This window comes from Tamandua tetradactyla, chromosome 21 (assembly GCF_023851605.1).
Source record: "Tamandua tetradactyla isolate mTamTet1 chromosome 21, mTamTet1.pri, whole genome shotgun sequence".
Lineage (NCBI taxonomy): Eukaryota > Metazoa > Chordata > Mammalia > Pilosa > Myrmecophagidae > Tamandua > Tamandua tetradactyla.
In genome coordinates, this window is record NC_135347.1 from 27,528,652 (window position 1) to 27,549,736 (window position 21,085).

Below are 21,085 nucleotides of genomic sequence, written 5' to 3' on the forward strand. Positions count from 1 at the left end.
CACTAATGTTCACAGCAGTGTTATTCCTAACAGAAAAATCCTAGAAACAATGCAACTGTCTGACAACTGGTGAATGAAAAAACAAAATGAGGTAAATTAATACAATGGAATACTATTCAGAATTAAAAAGGAAATAAACTATTGATACATACATACTACAACGTGAATGAACTGCAAAAATATCCAAAGTGAAAGGAGCCAGACACGAAAGAATGGGAGAAGAGATTGTCTATGAAAGGGCATGGGAACTTTTGGGGTCATGAAATGTCCTAAAACTAGATTGTGGTAAATTGTACACTACATATGAATTTTACAGTATGTAATTATACCTCAATACAACTGTATACATCACCATCCCTTTTTTATTGAATGAAACAGCAAATCTTTTTTTTTTTTTTACTATAGGAAGAAACTCCTTATCCTTAGTTGGCATTTCTGTAACCTGCTACATTTCCTTTGCATGCGTATATTTTACACATCACAATTGTTTGCTCTAGTCTAGTGAATCTTTTTTGAACAACCCCAAAAGATGCTTATGTTTTTCTTAACAATTGTGTTAAGGTTGTTTTATTGTACCAAAAGCCCTTTCTTCTTTCCAACCTGTATTTTCTAATATAGACTTGATTTCCCTGCCCACCATTCTTCCGTTAACCTCGCCGTCTGTGGACTCGTGGAATGCCTGCTTCACTCTAGGGATATTCTGCACAACATTCCTTCTAACCGAAGATCTTCGTTTACAGAAAAACAAGTGCAGTAATAGGCAATGCCCATGAAAGTCACTGCTTTTATTAGATACCTCATTTCCCAGAAACAACTGGCCTAATATATAGTCCATAGCAATAGTAGAAAACAATTGGGATTTACTGAAACATTGGGATTCTGTTTTACAAAATGCTTTAAATCCTTAACAAATTTGTGATGCTGCTTCTGCCATATCCAGAATACATGCGTCCTGAAATCAAAGGGTGGAAGTGGGGCTAGTTCTTGCTAATACACCAAATACCCCATTAGAATAAATTTTTTCTTTCCGTTCATACATATTAGAGCTATGCTGTTTGGGAAGTCTTAATTTTCAAGGAGGAAAACTTGTACCAGGGGACACACAATAGTTCCATTGAATTGGATGTTGTGGTTGCTGTTTGGACATTTTGGACTTCTCGTGACATTGGAACAATAAGCAAAGAAAGAGGTTACTTTACTGGCAGGGGTGATTACTGAGGGGAAATTGAGTTGTGGCTACACAATGAGGGTAAAGGAAGATTGTATCTGGAACTTGGAGAATTCTTTAGGATATCTTGTATTGCTTCCATGACCAGTAGTAAAGTTTAATGGAACACAGTAACCAAAAAAAGTCAGGTTCACTGGAACATTCAAATCTTTCAGGAATGAATTTTGTTTCACTCCACCAAATAATTAACCTTAACCAAGTAGAAGGTAAATTAAACAGGGAATGGGTAGTAGAAAAAGGAAGTTAAAAATATCCATTAAAGCTCTACTAAACAACTCTGGAAATGTGTGTGTCATGTATAAGTAAATGAGTTATGTATTTTTATATAAATTTATATATGAATTGTACATTATTTAAACACAAATGCATATATACCAAGATTGTGTATTCAATTTTGTACATTTATTTTTCTTCCTCTCCTATTCCTTTATTATTATATATGAAATGTTGGTGATGGTTAAGTCTATAATTTAGTCCTCAAGTTACAAATTCTTCAGTGGAGCTATGCCTGAATGAGAAGCAAGGACCATTGTAGACAGGTGGATGCTATGTCCATTATAGCATGTAGAAAAAGAAGGATGCTCTTTTTTTATCATTACACAGCAGTCAGCTCATTTTCCCCACACTTCCCAGTTTAAAATCTCTTTATCTCTGCATTAATCAAAGGACGCATTAATGATTATTAGTAACTTAAGAAGCAGTCTGTCCTCAAAAGTGAATTTCACTTACCAAATGTTTATTGTATACTTTTACTAACTTTTGTCCTAGAGAGTCAGAGGTGATTAAGTCAAACAAGTAATAAAAATATGTAATTTCAGGTTATAAATACTATATAGGAAAATAAGGCAGAGGAAGAAAGTAGAGAATGGGGGAACTGCTGTTTCAGATTGGGTGTTAAGTGAATTTAAGCCATCACTTGTAGAGGAACCAATACAACTAATTTAAAATGACAGTTTTTCTGATCATGAAGTTTTAAAAAATAAATATATAAGTAGCAGTTCTAGCAAAGGAAGCCAATCACATTGTTGGGAGAGAGGTCTTCCTTGGACCATGTTAATTCCTATACACTTGCTGAGTGTCTGACTACAAGGTCTCACCACTCTTTTACCTGGGGTATTTCTCTGGTTTTTTTTTAAGCAGCCAGCAACCTGGTGAGATGAGGTAATGCTCACTCTCATACACCAATACTCCATAGGTGTATGGGAGTGAGCATTGCAGCATATATCTAACAATTGGGACCAAGAGTAAGTGGCTTGCTCACTGCTTGCTTATGAAAGAGGATTCCCCAAGTGAGTCTTCCTCAGATGGAATGCAAACCCATCAGGGTATCTAACATTACCCCTGAGAGACTTGGTATTCAGAGAAACCAATGCAAATATGCTGATGCTCATGTTGATCTGTTGCAATGTAGTTGGAAAGGAAAGCTAGGGGACTTGATACTTTATTTAAATAGCAGTCACCATATTTTCATATGTGGTATATTAATGAATCTAAGAAACCTATAACTAATAAGATGCACCATTTAATTACTACATCAAAAAAGGAAGAGGAAAAAATAAACTATGACATGCAATGATTTTAACATGTACTCCAATTTCAAGAATGTTAAAATATGAAAAAAAACTTTCTTATAACTGATGAAATAGAATGTTACTATGTGTATGGCCAATAAGAAATGTGATTTAATATTGTGCTGGTTTGAAACCATTATGTATCCCAGAAAAGCGATATTCTTTTAATTCAATCTTGTGGGAGTAGACCTATTGTTGGGTCTACTTGATTTCCATGGAGATGTGAGTCCACGCATTCAAGGTGGGTCTTAATCTGCTTACTAGAGCCCTTTCAGAGGGAAACATTTTGGAAAAAGCAGATACTTGGAGACAGAAATGCCCAGGGAGATGCTAAGCAAGGACCCATAGAAACTGAAAAAGTCAGAATCCGGACAGAGCCAAAAGAGAAGCTAAGAGATGAAATCCAGAGAAAAGCTGAGGGAGGAGAAAGCAAGCCACTGAAATGGCAGCCCAGGAGAGAGGGACCAGCAGACATTGCCACATGCCTTCCCATGCAAGAGAACCCCCAAGTCGCCTTTGCCTTCTTGAATGAAGGCAACTCCTTGTTGATGCCTTAATTTGCACATTTTTCATGGCCTCAGAATTGTAACTTTTAACTTAATAAATTCCTTTTGTAAAAGTCAATCCATTTCTGGTATACTGCATTCCACCAGCTTCAGCAAACCAAAACAAAAATCTAAAGTAGTACCATTTAATATTAAAGTGGTTTCCTCATTCTTCTTTAAAAGCTAAAAGTAAAGAGATAAAGCACAGAAATACAAAATAACTTCAGCCAATCTCTGATTCTGGAAATAAACTGAAATTTTAATTCAGCTTCACTTAAAAAACAAAAGTAGATTCCTCACCCCCACAATAAACATATTAATCACATTTTCACAGACAGAAAATGTAGGTACATTCAACTGTTTATAAGACATGTCTCTGCATAATACATTCACATTCATGTGTATATATGAACTTATGTAATTGTACATATTGGTGACTTTTTGTATATGGTACCTTTTAAAACAACTAACACATAATATACTTGTTTTCTAAAAGTTCATGTAGAATGATTTAAAGTTAGTCTGTTTTGAAGAAATACAATAGCAGTGATCATACTAAGATAATTCAATACATTTATTTTTCTAAACATAAGCTTTGAGCTGAAGTTTTAGTGATTTATATTATCTAACTTGCAATGCATGAAATATTTATCAGGTTGTACTATTTGGTTTACAGTTTAAGTCATTTCAAGTAGATTCATAATCATTTGCGCATCAGGGGGAAAAAGCACCAAGGATAATAAAATGTTTTTCACATCAATGATGAAATCATAACACATTGATCTCAATTTCCCTTCAAAATCTAACTACTTGGAAAGAGTATTTATTTGAAATGCTCAATCTTTAAACTTTCTGAGATCAACTGACACATTAGAGAAAAGAATGGAAATGGTAAACACAGATGCTATATGTAAAATCTACTAACTATAGAATACAGATACTATTCTAACATTGAACTGAGTTCCTTAGATCTAAAAAGAACTTATAATTTGTAACATTTATAGATTTTTCAATCACATCTCAAAAAGAAATTCAAAAGGTATTTACTTGCCAATATATGAAGCAAAAATTTTCCTGATGAACAAAAGCACCTTATAAAAAAAATATAAAAAGAAAATATTTTCTAAAAATTAATATGCAAATTTATACGCACAAACGTGTAGGTAGCCCAGTTATAAATGCAATATTTTAAATAACACACAATAAAAAAATTCAAAGCTCAGATTGAAAAAAATATCCCATACACCAATACTCCAGTCATTAAATATTGCAGCATACGTCATTTTAACAACTGGGAAAAAAGAGCTTCTAATCTAAATGATTAATGAAATCTCTTTGGAAATATACTTTAATTAAAAAAATCTCCAGTATGATATCCTGGCTATCAAATTTCAGCACAAGTCAAATGTTTTTAAAGCCAAGATGCAATGTCATGAGAACAGAAATGTATACACAGGCCACCTCAACAGCCCCTTCGGTAAGTACCATTACTGTTGTGACACTGTCACAGGCCAACTGGTTTTTACGTTCCTTTTCTTCACCACAAGCACAAGTAAACATGATAGGAAGAATGGTAGAGCTTTATCACCATAAGGTTTGCTACTCATGAAATGCTAACAAACATAGTTTTAAACATTTCTATATCATGACTAAAGTTATTTACTTGAATATATACAAAGAATCATCTAGCTGTTTTAAAATGAACACAGAGATGTATAAGGAGAAACACAAATTACTTGCTTTGACAATTTTTAGTCAAGGTTCATTACATGTTATTTTTTCCCCTTAAATGTGATTTCTATAAGAAATTCTAGCTTCTGCTAAGATTTCATTTCTTCTTCCCAGAGGTTTTTTTGTGTTCATGCACTTCTGTTTTGCTAGCTATGCTCTTTTTCCGAGATGAGGTATTAGGAGTAATTGCACTAGAATGTCCACTGGTACCTGTACAAAAAAAAAAACCAAAAAATAATAGTTTAGATTTTGACAAACAATTCAAGTTCAAAGACTACTGCTGGGTGATAAAATAATTCTCATTATAATTATCATGTAAATGAATGGTGCAAATATTTACTATACCGTATTTAACCTTATATGCTTTAGAATTCAACATCAATATTAATGGACTGTGTTCACAAAACAAATTTCTCTTTTCACTCTATATTCTTCCTGGGAAATGAATTCATTCCCATGGTTTTTAACTGCTACCTACTATGCTGAAGGTCTTCAAATATTTACTTCTGATCAGGTCTTTTTCCTTAGCTTAAGAACTATACATCCAACAGCTTAATAGCCATTTCTATGTAGCCACTTGACAAGAAACATAAACTTAACATGATTAAAAGTAAGTTCAGTTAAAATCTGCATGAGGAGTTACAAAGATGGTGGCATAGTGAGATGTGGAATTTAGTTCATCCTCCAGAGCAGCTAGAACGGTACAGAACAACTGCTGGGGGAACACCAGCGACTGGACATACAGTGTATACCAGTCTGGACCAGGTAGAGCAGCTGAGACCCACACAGAACTGTAAGCCGTAGAGGCTGGCACCCCTACCCCAAGAGCACGGCGGGCTGGTTCCCCAAGGGGACTGACTTTACTAACACCAAGGGCTTTGCTCAATCAAGCTCCAATTGTAGAATTAACTAACAAATTCTGACTACTGAAAATAGGTTTCCAGCACAGATAAACCTGGAATAAGCACAAATGAACAAGAAGTTTTTGCCTTGGCACAAAGGGGGCAGGGCTGAGGGAAGGCAAAAAACAAAAATCAGAGGCTTTTTGAGTTGGACAGCACAGAATACTGGAAAAGGGTTGGATCTCAAGAAAAAGGGGCACATAGAGCCTGTAGAAACACAGCCACTTGCTAACTTAAGCACTTGATTGACAAATCCAAGGAACATGGATCCTGCACTTTAAAGTCTCCTTTTTTTAGCTTTTTTTCTACTCCTTAGCAGTTCATTAGATAGAACAGGAAGCACTCTCATGCTCTAGCACTACCCCAAGAAAGGGTGGAATTAAGCTGGTCTGAGAGACAAAGTAACTAGTCAGGTGAAAAGAGCTAATTCCCTAAAGGGTATAACTTCCCCAAGAGAAAGGTGGGGTCTCAGCTCAAGTGGAATCCTTCCTGCAACAATTCAGGCCCCAGAGACTGGAAAATTGAGCAATTAAAGCCAACCTACAACCTCACATCTGTCCCATCCACCCCAATGGCAGGGAGAGTCTACTGAAATTAAAGGCACCACATCACTGACAAGCACCACATGCTGGGCTTGATAGGAAAAGCACAGTGTCCAGACTTCACAGGAACGTCTGACAACCTGCTGAGTCTCATTCTCAGGGAAAACTGATGCTGGCTACTCTTTCCTCATGAGACATGGGCCTGTGTGGTCTGGCAAAACCTGACTGGGGTCTACAATATCTGAGGAAACCCAATTAAAAAAAAAAAAAAAAAAAGGCTCCATATAGGCAGGGCAAGAAACAGACAAACAAAAACAAAAAACAAAAAATTCTGATTAGTTAAACCGAACCTATGATAGAAATCTAGGATAAACTGAACCCAATGCCAAAGAACAGACAGAGAACAAAGTCATCTAGTGAGAAAATCCTAAGTAAGAGAGTGAAAACAACCTCCATAATAAACTAACTAAGGAAATCAAATGCCTAGATGCCAGCAAAAAATAAGCCATACTAAGAAAATCAAAGATATGGCCCAGTTAAAGGAATAAACCAACTCTCCAAATGGGATACAGGAGTAGAAACAACTAATCCAGGATGTTCAAACAGAATGGAAAAATCCCATCAAAAATCAAATCAATGAGTTGAGGGAGTATATAAAGAAGACACTGGGCAAACAAAAATAACTTGAAAGTTTGAAAAAACAAATCACAGAACTAATGGGAATGAAAAGCACAACTGAAGAGAAGAAACAAACAATGTAAACCTACAACAATAGATTTGAAGAGGCAGAAGAAAGAATTAATGAACTAGAAGACTAGACTTCTTAAATCAAATATACAAAAGAAAATATAGGGAAAAGAATGGAAAAATGTGAGCAGAGTCTCAGGGAACTGAATGACAACATGAAGTTCACAAATATACATGTTATGGGTGCCCCAGAAGTAAAAGAGTAGGGAAAAGGAAAGAAGGACTAAGGGAGGAAATAATCACTGAAAATCTCCCATGTCTTAGGAAAGACATAAAATCATAGATCCAAAAAGAGCAGCATATCCCAAACAGAATAGATCCAAACAGACATATTCCAAGACATTTACTAACCAATTTGTCAAATGTCAAAGAGAAAGAGAGAATTTTGAAGGCAGCAAGACAAAAGCAATCCATCATATATAAGGGAAGCCCAAAAAGACTATGTGTGTATTTCTCAGCAGAAGCCATGGAGGCCAGAAGGCAGTGGTATGATATATTTAAGATTCTAAAAGAGAAAAACTGTCAACTGAGAATTCTATATCCAGCAAAATTGTCCTTCAAATATGAGGGGGAGATTAAAATATTTTCAGAGAAACCATCACTGAGAGAATTTGTGACCAAGAGACTGGCTCTGCAAGAAATACTAAGGGGACTACAGGCAGAGAGGAAAAGGGAAGAGACAAATCTGGAAAAGAGTATAGAAATAAAGACCATTAGCAAAGGCAAAGAGAGAAAAAAATAGATATGATATGTAAAATCCAAAAAGACAAAATGGTAGAAGAAAGTACTGCTTTTACAGTAATGACAATAAATGTTAATGGCTTAACCTCCCCAATCAAAAGACATACACTGGGAGGGCCATGGTGGCTCAGCAGGCAAGGATGCTTGCCTGCCATGCCAGAGGACCTGGGTTCGTTACCCAGTGCCTGCCCATGTGAAAAAAAAAACACATAGACTGGCAGAATGGATTACAAAACAGAATCCATCACATGCTATCTACAGAAGACTCATTTTAGGCCATAGGACAAAAACAGGTTGAAAGTGAAAGGTTGGGGAAAGATATTTCAAGCAAATAACAATCAGAAAAGAGCAGGAACAGCTATACTAATATTCAACAAATTAGACTTTAAATGTAAAATAATTAAAAGAGACAAAGGACACTATGTATTAATAAAAGGAACAATTCAATAAGAAGACACAACAATCATAAATATTTATGCACTGAGCCAGAGTGCTCCAAAGTACCTGAGGCAAACTCTGACAAAACAGAAGGGAGAAATAGACACCTCTACTAAAATAGCGGGAGACTTCAATTCTCTGCTCTCATCAATGGATAGAACATCTAGACAGAGAATCAATAAAGAAACAGAGAATTTGAATAATACAACAAATGATTTAGAATTAACAGACATTGAATATTACATCCCACTACAGAAGAATACACATTTTCCTCAAGTGCTCATGGATCATTCTCCAGGACAGACCATAAGCTGGGTCACAAAGCAAGTCTCAATAAATTTGAAATGACTGAAATCATACAAAACACTTTCTGGGTAGTGGAATGAAGTTAGAAATCAATAACAGGCAGAGGGGCCAGAAAATTCACGAATATATGCAAGCTAAACAACACAATCTTGAACAACCAATGGATCAAGGAAGAAATTACAAGGGAAATCAGTCAATATCTAGAGGCAAATTAACATGAAAACACAACATATCAAAATTTATGGGATGCAGCAAAATCAGTGCTAAAAGACAAATTTACTTAACGCTAAGAGACCTTAAAAGCCTATATTAAAAAAAAGAAGGAGCAAAAATTGAGGAATTAACTGTTTACATTGTAGAACTAGAGAAAGAACAGCAAAAATAACCCCAAAGCAAAGAAAAGGAAAGAAATAACAAGATTAGAGCATAAATGAATGAAATTGAGAACCTGAAAACAATCGAGAAAATCAACAAAACCAGAAGTTGGTTCATTGAGAAAATCAATAAAATCAATGGACCCTTAGCTAGGCTAACCAAAAAAAAAAAAAAAAAAAAAAAAAAAAAGAGAGAGAGAGAGAGAGGACACAAATAAATAAAATCAGAAATGGAAGAGGAGACATAATGACTGACCTCTCAGAAATAAAGGAAGGAATGAGAGGATACTATGAGCAACTATACGCTAATAAACTGGACAATGTAGATGAAATGGACAACCTCCTAGAAAGGCATGACAACCAACACTGACTCGAGAAGAAACAGATGACCTCAACAAACCAAGCACAAGTAAAGGGATTGAATCAGTCATAAGGAAGTTCCCCAAAAAGAAAAGTCCAGAACCAGATGGCTTCACATTTGGCTTCTACCAAGCATTCAAGAAAGAACTAATATCAATATCCTGCTCAAGCTCTTCCAAAAAACTGAAGAAGAGGGAAAGCTACCTAACTCATTCTATGAAGCCAACATCACCCTAATACTGAAGCCAGACAAAGATACTACAAGAAAAGAAAATTACAGACCAATCTTTTAATGAATGTAGATGCAAAAATCTTCAGCAAAATACATGTAAATTGAATCTAGCAGCAAAATACAGCATGACCAAGTGGGATTTATTCCAGATATGCAAGGCTGGATCAACATAAGAAAATCAATTAATGAATCACACAGTATCAAGAAATCAAAGCAGAAAAACCACATGATCATCTTGAATGATGCAGAAAAGGCTTTTGACAAAATTCAACATCCTTTCTTGATGAAAATACTTCACAGGATAGGAACAGAAGGGAACTTTCTCAATATGATAAAGGGAATATATGAAAAACCCATAGGTAACATCAACTTCAATGGAGAAAGATTGAAAGCTTTCCCTCTAAGATTAGGAATAAGACAAGGATACCACTGTCACCACTGTTATTCAGCATTGTGCTGGAAGTTCTAGCCAGAGCAATCAAACAAGAAAAAGAAATAAAAGGCATCCAAATAGGAAAGGAAGAAGTAAAACCCTCACTGTTTGCACATGATATGATACTATGTGTTGAAAACCTTAAAAATCCACAGCAAAGCTACTAAGCTAAAAAATGAGTACAGTAAAATGGCAGGGTACAAAACTAACACACAAAAATCAGTAACGTTTCTATATACTAGTAATGAGCAATCTGAATAGGAATTCAAGGACAAAATTCCACTTGCAATAGCAACCAAAAGAATCAAATATTTAGGAATAAATTTAATCAAGGACACAAAAGATAAATGCAGAAAAAATAGAAGCAATTCCTAAAAGAAATCATGGAAGACCTAAATAAATGGAAGGGCATACAATGTTTAGGGATTCGAAGACTGTATATAGTTAAGATGTCATTTCTCCCTAAACTGACTTATAGGTTTAATGCAATACCAATTAAAATCCCAAAACTTGGGTGGGCCACGGTGGCTCAGCAGGCAAGAATGCTTGCCTGCCATGCCAGAGGACCCGGGTTCAATTCCCAGTGCCTGCCCATGTAAAAAGAAAAAGAATTATAAATAATAATAATAATAATAATAATAATAATAATAATAATAAAATCCCAAAACTTACTTTGCAGAAATAGAAAAAACCAATAACCAATAACCAAATTTATTTGGAAGGGTAGTGTGCCCCAAATAGCTAAAAATATCTTGAGAAAAAAATGAAGTAGGAGGTCACATACTACCTGACTTTAAAGCATATTACAAAACTACAGTGGTCAAAACAGCATGGTACTGGCATAAAGACAGATATACTGACCAATGGAATTGAACAGAGTATTCAGAAATACTGACACTCTCATCTATTGACAAGTGATCTTTGATAAGGCGGTCAATCCAACACAACTGGGATAGAGCTGCCTCTTCAATAAATGGTGCTTGAAGAACTGGCTATCCATATGCAAAAGAATGAAAGAGGATCTGTATCTCATACCGTATACAAAAATTAACTCAAAATGGATGAAAGACCTAAACATTAGGGCTAAGATCATAAAATTTTTCAAAGAAAATGTAGGGAAATACATGTAATAGGAAGCAATTTCCTAGACCTTATACCCAAAGCACAAGCATTGAAAAAACAGATAAATGGGAATTCTTCAAAATTAAACACTTTGGGGCATCAAGGAAGTTTGTCAAGAAAGTAAAAAGGCAGTCTAGGCAATGGGAGACAGTATTTGGAAACCCCACATTGGGTAAGGATTTAGTATTCAGTACATATAAAGAAATTCTTCAATTCAACCACAGGAAGACAAACAACCCAATTAAAAAAATGGGCAAAAGACATGAACAGACACTTCGCAGAAGAGTAAATACAAATGGCTAAAAGGCACATGAAAAGATGCTCATACAAATGGCTACTAGGGAAATGCAAATCAAAACCACAATGACACATCATCTGTGTGTTGTCTGAAAGGATTATGTACCCTAGAAAAGCCATGTTTTAATTCTGATCCATCTCATGGAGGCAGCTGTTTCTTTTACTCACCACTCAATAATGTAGGTTGGAAACTTGATTATATTATCTCCACAGAGATGTGACATGCCCAATTGTGTGTATTAACATTTGATTAGAGGGAAATGTGACTCCACCCATTCCAGGTGGGGCTTGATTAATTTACTGGAATCCTTTAAAAGAGGAAACATTTTGGAATAAACTTCAGAGTCATGAGAACCCTGAGTGACCACACAGCCAGAGACCTTTGGAGATGAAGAAGGAATATGCTCCCAGGGAAGCTTCATGAAACAAGAAGCCTAGAGAGAAAGCTAGGAGATCTTGTCATGTTTACCTTGTACTTTTCCAGCTGAGAAACCCTGAACTTCCACAGCCTTTTTTGAGTGAAGGTAACCTCTTGTTGGTGCCTTAATTTGGACATTTTTATAGACTTGTTTTTAATTTGGACATTTTCACAGCCTTAGAACTGTAAACTTGTAACTTATTAAATTCTCCCTTTTAAAAGCCACTCCATTTCTGGTATATCGCATTCTGGCAGCTTTTGAATGAGAACAATATGACACCCACTAGAATGACTGTTATCAAAAAAATAGAAACGACAAGAGCTGGAGAGGATGTGGAGAAACAGGCACACTTATCAACTGTGGGTTGATAAGAATGTAAAAATGGTACAACTGCTTTAGAAGGCAGTTTGGCGGCTCCTCAGGAAGCTAAGTATAGAAATGCCATATGATCCAGTAATCCCATTACTAAGTATAAATTCAGAGGACTTGAGGGCAAAGACACAAACAGACATCTGCACACCAGTGTTTACAGCAGTCTTATTTACGATTGTCAAGAGATGCAAACAGCCCAAATGTCCAACAATGGAGGAATTTCTAAACAAGTTGTGGTATATACATATGATGGAATATTACACACAGCTGCAAGACAGAATAAAGTCATGAAGCATGTAACAATGTGCATGAAATTAAGGACATTATGCTGAGTGAAATTAGCCAGAAAAAAAAGTCAAATACTGAATGGTTTCACGATATGAACTAACATTAATGAGTGAACTTTGAGAATTAAAGTTAAGAATACAAGTTATCAGAAGAGATAAAAAGGGTAGAGATTGGGCATTTGGTGTTGAAGGAATACATACTGTGCAGGAATGATTGTAAAATTCAGAAATGGATAAAACAATACTACCTGAAAGTCGCACAATAAGTATTATTATATTATTAATAATAATATAAGTATTGAATGCAAGTATGATTGTGGGAGAACATATGAAATCAGAAGGAAAGATAGAGGATAAAGACTATGACCATGACCATGTAATTTAGGAATGCCGAGAGTGGACAATGATGGTGATCATATGTACAAACAAAAAAATGTTTCTGCATAAGGGAGAACAAATGAATGCCAACGTTGCAAGGTACTGAAAATGATGGTATATGGGAAGAAGTACAATCAATGCAAGCTAGGGTCTAAAGTCAGCAGTTACACTGCAATGTGCTCCCACTGAAGGCAACAAAGGCATTATGCCAAAACTAAATGTCAATGGGTAAGGGGTGTGCATCAGGGGTGTGGATTCTTTGTGGAAGTAAAGGATATGTCTTCATATAGATTATGGTGGTGAAGGTATATCTAAATACTTAGGTTGGATTGTATGATATGTGAATAAAACTATTTTAAAACGAACAGAGAGAAACAAGCACTGGAGAAAATGCAGGAAAGAGATGTACCTATTCACTATCAGTAGGGAAACAAAGGTGTAGCCACTTAGAGTGCAATGTGGTGGTTCCACAGGAGGCTGGGGGTGGGGTTGCCATATGATCATGAAGCCCTGTTGCTTAGTATTTTCCTGGAGTGTGGGGACACGAATAGACATTTGCACACTGGTGTTTATGGTGGCAGTGGTCGTGATTCATGATGGATTGAAGTGGCCTAAAGGTACAACGGAGGAATGGAAGGGGGAACTACGGTGCATATGTACAATGGACTAGTGAGCAGCTGCAAGAAGGAATGAAATTGCAAGGCATGCAACTAAGTGTATGAACCTTAAGGACTGCATGTTGAGAGGAATGCCAAGAACATGAAGACAAATAGTATCATGCCCCTATCATATGGACTAACTACAATTTAAAAATTCAGTGAACTGAACTTGAGAACAGGGGTTTTCAGGTTGGGGCCTATTGTAAAGGGTCTGAGATTGTAAGCTCTTACAGCAGTCACATATATTCAGGAGTTGTAACTGTTATCTCTAAATTTTGAGATACTGAGCTGTTTGTATAAACCTGGCTGTTTTCAGAAACTTTGGGTATTTATGTGACCCCTGAGACTCAGAGTCAGGGCTTTGAAGCTATGAAAGTCAGCAGTAACACATACAGGAACTGTTTAAAAAGTGATCAGACTTTGAGTAGAGATATGAATGAAGCTGATCTGGATAGGACTAAGGTAGAGCAGAATACAGGGAAAAGGATGATACTGTCCATATTTTAAAACCTCAACTTCTGTATGAGACCAAAGGGAGAGTTGTTTATTTGGTGCAAAACTTATATCTTGTGTAGTGCATTACCTAATTTAACTTGTATGATCAGTTTAGTTAAACACCATTAAGAACATGGAATTTTGAAATAGGGGATGAGATCTTGTTGGTTTGTCCAGGTTAGTGTGATGTCCCAAAATATTCCAGAGCAATTTGGGTAGTGAATAAAGAAGTATTTGCAAAGTCCCTCTTGGGGACTGGGGAGAAAGGAGGAAATATTCAACTTCCCCATTTGGAGAACTTCTGATATTCTAGCAAGCAGTATGGACAAACAAATCAATAGGTTGAGCCCTCAATCTTGGGGTTCTCCCCTATGAAACTTATTCCTGCAAAGGATAGGCTAAGCCTACTTATAATTATGCCTTAGAGTCACCCCAGAGAACCTCTTTTGTTGCTGAGATGTGCCCTCTTTCTCTAAGCCAACTCAGCAGGTGAGCTCACTGCCTTCCCCCACATACATAGGACAGAACTCCTAGAGGTGTAAATCTCCCTAGCAAGATGGGACAGAACTCCGGGGATGAGCTGGGATCTGGCATGAAGGGACTGAGAAAGCTTTCTTGACCAAAAGAGGGAAGAGAGAAATGAGACAAAATAAAGTGTCAGTGGCTGAGAGATTTCAAACAGAGTGGAGAAGTTATCCTTATGTATTATACAGATATCACTTTTTAGTTTATAGTGTATTGCAGTGGCTGGAGGAAGTGCCTGAAACTGCTGAGCTGTGTTCCAACAGCCTTGATTCTTGCAGATGACTGAATAAATATATTATGTTTACAATGTGAATGTGTGATTGTGAAAACCTTGTGTCTCATGCTCCTTTTATCCAGGGTTTGTACTGATGAGGAAAAAAAATAAACAATAGTGGAGATAAGGGGTAAAATAAATTGGATAGATGGAAATACTAGTGATCAATGAGAGGGAGGGTAAGTGGTATGTATGAGTTTTTACTTTTTTCTTTTTATTTCTTTTCTGGAGTGATGCAAATGTTCTAAAAAATGATCATGGTGATGAACACACAGCTATGTGATGAGATTGTGAGCCACTGATTGTACACCATGTGTGGAATGTATGTGTGTAAAGAAGTGTCAATAAAAATATTAAAAACAAAAAAAGTGAACTCATTCTTTTCTTATAAACATCTATTTCTTCCTGTATCTTCTATTTCACCACTATCTAAAAATGAGAAGTTTAGAAAACTAGAAACTGTTCTTGGCATAGGACTCACCTTTCCATATCCAAACCAATATTAAGGCCTAGTGAGCTTAATACTAAAAAGGTGGAGTTATACTTCCGGTATGAATGAGTTAGTTCCTATGAGACCAATCCTCCCGCAGATAACAAGTATAATCTCCAGATAAGAGATGAAAAGGAACCCCTTGAAGATACTGAAGAGTGAACAAAAGCAGGTAGATTCTGGAGAACAACTGACACTTCAAAGAAGAGAGAACATGGGATACATTGCTCTTTTTTTTACAGTGTTCAGCCTGAGGAGAGACCCCAGTATCCACCATGTAGAACAGCTAAAATGCCAATATTATATTTGAATTTTCTGGTGTGAAGAGTCAGAAGAAAAGACTGGGGCAACTACTGCTGCTAGAGAGAGAGGTGGGAAATCCCAGAAAGGAGAGTTCCAATTCTTTGTACAGGCCCTGATCAAATCTATGCTATGAGGAGAGCAAGTTCTAAGCAACCCAGTTAAGGCGAAAAATGAACTGAAGTTTGAAATGCTAGTCCCTTTAAGGGTTACAATTTTGTAATCTGAGTTCAACCGAGTTTACTCAGCTTAAAAATAAATAAATAAACTGATGCTCTTTGGAGGAACAAAGAAATAACAGAATCCAGAGTTTCTATAACATATCATTCACAGTGTGCAGGATATAATATCAAATTGTTTGATACATGAAGAAACAGGAAAGCATATCTTTCTTCTTAAGAATGGGTCAATCAACAGAGACCAATCCTGAGATAAGCCAGATGAAGAAGCAAGGATTTTAATGCACCTATTATAATTATGCCCGAGGACAATGGGAAAAAAATACTTAAAATTAATGAAAAGCTAGTAGATCACTGCAGAAAGAAAAAAAAAAAAAAAGGAAACCATAAAGAAGACTGAAGATTCAAACAAAATGTCCAGATCTAAAAAGCAAAGCATCTGAAATTAAAATATACTGGATGAATTTTAAAGGAGAATTTATATGACAGGTAAGAATGAACAGCAACCAGAATTACTAAAACAAAAATACAAACAAACAAACAAACAAACAAAACAGACCTAAACACATGATAGTTCAACTGCTAAAAACTAAAAATAAAGAGAAACAGTGAAATTGGGCAGATATAAATAACCCAATGCAGATATGGGAACAATTCAAGTATACTCTGATTTCTCAAGAGAAATGATGGAAGCCAGACCACAGAAAAACATCTTTAAAGTGCTGAAAGAAAAAAATGTCCCCAGAATTCTATATCCAGTGAAATTATCCTTCAAGGTGAAATAAAGATTTTATAGATAAAATGAAAATAATTTATCACTAGCAGCTGTGCAGCATAAGAAATGCTAAAAAGCTTCAGGTTGAAGAAAAATAAAACCAAATGGGGCAGTGCAACGTTGGCTCAGTGGCAGAATTCTTGCCTGCCACGCTGGAGACCTGGGTTTGATTCCTGGTGCCTGCCCATGCAAACAAACAAACACACAAAACAAAACAACAACAAAAAAACAATCCCAGACAGAACACATTTCTAGAAAGGAACGAACAGCATTGAAAGCAGTAAATACGTGGATAAATAGATTTTCTTTTCCTCAGTTTCTTTAAAATGCACGTGACTGTTTGAAGTAAATATCATAACATATCGTAGTGCTTATAATAAGTAATACATATGGATAACTATTTGTAAAGGTTGGGGGGAGCAAAAAGTAAATGAATCCACCTGGCTGCAAGATGTCTACCCTTTTACTTGAAATGGTAAAGAAATTAACTCTAAGTAGATTGAAAATCTAGGAATGTAATTTAACGTAACCACTAAAAAATACTGCAAAGAGATACAGCTAATGCCAATATATAAGTTAAAATGAAATTATAAAAAATAAGGAAGGAAGGACGAAATAGAATAATAATTAGAGGGAACAAATGTAAAATAAAATAGTAGACCTAACCCAATCAATATTGATAATTACCTAAAATGTTAATGGACTAAACACTGCAATTATAAAATAGCAGATACTATTAAATGGCTTTAAAAAAATTCCCAAAATATACCGTCCCCCCAAAATTCTGCTTTAAATAGAATGACACAGCTTGGTTGAATGTAAATGGATGGAAAAGACCATACCATGCAGATGGTAAGTATATGAGAGTTTGGAGTCACTATATTCACATCAGATAAAATACACTTTGAGACAAGGTATTATTAGAAATTAAGAGGGCAGTTTCATGATAAATGGGTCAACACATTAAGATGACAAAATAATCACATATGTATGCACCTAATAATAAAGCTTCAAAATATACAAAGCAAAAACTGGCAGAATGAAAGGGAGTATGCCAGTTTGAATTTGTGGACCCCAGAAAAGCCATGTCCTTTAACCCTTGTTCTATAATTGCCGGTGAACACTTTTAGATTGTCTCCGTGGAGATGTGACCCACCCAATTGTGGGAGGTAATTTTTGATTAGATGGCTTCCATGGAGTTGTGACTCCATCCATTCCATGTGGGTCTTGATTAGTTAACTGAGAATCCTTTAAAAGTGGAAGCATTTTAGATAGAGTCCCTTTGCAGAACTGTGAGAGAGCCCTGGCACAACTTCAAGAATCACAGAGCACACGCAGCTAAAGAACTTTGGAGATGTAGAAGGTAAACACCCCTGGTGGAGCTTCATGAAATAAGAAGCCAGGAGAGAAAGCCAGCAGATGCCGCCATGTTCACCACCTGCCTTTCCAGCTGAGAGAGAAATCCTGAACCTATCAGTCTCCTTGAACCAAGGTATCTTTCCTTAGATGCCTTAGATTGGACATTTCTATAGTCTTGCTTTAGCTGGGACATTTTTATAGCCTTAGAACTGTAAACAAGCAACTTATTCAATTCCCCTTTTTAAAAAGCCATTCTGTTTCTGGTATATTGCATTCCGCCAGTTAGCAAATTAGAACAGGGAGAAATAGATAAGTGCACACATCTAAGTAACTGACAGAACAAGACCAAAATAATAATAATGTATAAATATATAGAAGATCTGAATAACATTATCAACCACCTTTGCCTTGTAGATAATAATAGAATATTAGACTCACGAACTGTAGATTAATATTCTTTTCTAGTGCACACAGTACATTCAAATGGACTAAATGTTAAGACATGTCTCAAATTTAAAATAACTGAAATTACAGTGTATGTTTCATAATCACAATGGAATTAAATACATTGGTAAATCAGACACCTAGAAAAACCCCAAATATTCTGAAATGAACTAATATGATTCTAAATATTCCCTGACTCAAAGACGAAATCACAAGATTAATTAGAAAATGTTTTAACTGGATAATAACAAAAATAAAACATAAATTTTGTGATATGCAGCTAAAGAAATGCTTAGAAGGAAACTTCAGGATTTAGCAGTTTATATAAGAGAATTATCTGACAATTAATAATCTAAGAAGATAAATCCAAAGTACATAGAAGGAAGAAAATGATAAAGAGCAGAAATCAATGAAATATAAAACAGAAAAACAAAGCCAAAGATTCTTTGAAAGAATTAACAAAATTGATAAATAACCAACTAGAATGATTAAGGAAAAGAAGTGATCACAAGTGACCAGTTGCATGAATGGCAGAGGTTATTATCATATACAGTATGAAAGAATAATAAGCAACAAAGTTAACAAGTTAGATAATTCATTAACAAAATCTTCCCATTAAGAAAACTCCAGGTTCAGATGGTTTCACAGGCGAATTGTTTCAAGAATTCAAGGAAGAAATAACAATCTTACAAAACCTCATTTAAAAGGCAGAAGAGGAGGAAATACTTCCCAAATAATTCTTGGGCCAGTGTTACACCAATACCAAAACCTGAAGAAGATATTACAAAAAAAGAAAACTGGGGGGTATGGGGGTATTTCAGTGGCAGAATTCTCGCCTGCCATGTGGGAGACCCAGATTTGATTCCTGGCCCATGTACTTTCCAAACAAACAACAAGTAAACAAACTAAAACAAAATGCAAATTCAACAAGCAGTACTGCAATAAAGGGATACTCATACGGAAAATGAATGAAATGTGACCTCCACCATATAGCATAAAAAAAAAAAAAAAAGAAAACTACAGGCTAACCTTCATGAATACATGCAAAAATCCCCCAAATTAAACAAGTCCAGCAAGACATATTTAAAAAAATAATCATCATCATAATCAAAGAGAAACCCAAGGAATGCAAGGTTAGTTTAATATTTGAAATGTCAAATATGATACCATTTGAACTTTATTATAAAAAATGTGTATAACATAATCCATTATTACTATTCTAACATGTCAAAGATAACAATGTTCTGTTGATTCAGTGAACATACATATCATAAGTCTATTGACTACTAGCTATATGAACTGGAACAAGTCACAATTTTTCTGCTACTTCATCTATAACGGACACATAAATAGCATCAACCTCTAAGGTTATGGTAAGAACTATGAGAATTAACAAAAAAGTGCTTGGTAATATAAAGAACTATACAAGTATTACCTTTGGGTTGTATGTGAAATGCACCATTGTGATTTACATTTACTTATTATTCTTACTCGTTGTCTGCAGTTTCACATACTGATTATGTAGGAGATTTAAAGTTCAATTCTATTTAAGTTATTGCCCCCAACTTACAAGGCCTGGTAATCCGAGAGAGCTACAATCAGATCTAATAGATCAAATTAGTAGTACAGAGTTTAATGGGAATTATTGCTTTGATAATTATAAATGCAACAATGGTGACAGATGGATTGAGTCTTGAAGGGCAGGAAGCAAAAGGAAAAACATTTTAGGAAGAAAAAAATGACCTGAGTGTTAGGCTGATTTATTTGGGGAGAAGTGAAGAGAACTGTTTTGCTATAGGATAACAATAACCATAACAACAATAGCATCTACCATTTAGTGGGTGTCTACTATGTGTGCCAAGTATTTTATACATGTTATTGCATCCATTTCTGACAACCCTATAAGGGAGGTATTCTTATCCTGGTTTTGTGACTATGAAATTGAGGGTCAGAGAGGCTAAGACACTGTCCGAGGTTATACAGCTAATAAGTAGCAAAGCTACTAAAAGGAGGAAAAGAAGGAAGATATTTCTATCAAGATTATAATCAAAGTTGTAGAGCTATATGGAATTCTCTGAGGAAAAACGGATAGAATAAGAAAAAAGAACAGAGTAGAACATCCCCATCTGAGACAGGAAAGTAGAAGAAAGCAGGAAGATCAAATAAGAAAAGTAGAAGGAAGAACATCAAGTTATCCTAGAAGCCAGAGTAAGGGCATTTCCGTGAGGATCAAAAACAGAATCAAATGTGCCAAAAAGTCAAAACAGAAAATGCTGAGAAAAGATGGTTGAATAGACTGAAAAGGAAGAGAGTAAAGAGAAAAAATACTTTCATATAAAATGACATTACAGGTTCAAGAGAAAAGCAAAAGAAGATGGTTCTTTAGTTTAGAGAAAAGTGGGAGAATGAAGTATATTTTATTTATAGATGAGGATAAAGGAACAATTAATAGAGACCAAAAAAAAAAAAAAACAAAAAACAAAATATCTATAACAGGCTACAATAATAGATTTTTTAACCCATGTAATCATATCCTTCCTCTCTGGCCCTTACCCTACCC

At 35.5% G+C, this 21,085-nt stretch overlaps 1 protein-coding gene across 3 annotated transcripts in view; it reads right to left on the minus strand.

Annotated features, from left to right (window-relative positions):
• Positions 1-3,567: 3,567 nt before the first annotated feature.
• PPIP5K2 (diphosphoinositol pentakisphosphate kinase 2) overlaps positions 3,568-21,085 on the minus strand; it is a 79,499-nt gene continuing 61,981 nt past the window's right edge. For 2 of the 3 annotated variants that reach the window (XM_077139045.1, XM_077139046.1), the window contains one exon: positions 3,568-5,285. In XM_077139045.1, the coding sequence (XP_076995160.1) occupies positions 5,173-5,285 (113 nt within the window). In that variant the 3' untranslated portion in view covers positions 3,568-5,172. The remainder of the gene's footprint in view (positions 5,286-21,085) is intronic. The other variant, XM_077139047.1, reaches the window with a different exon arrangement.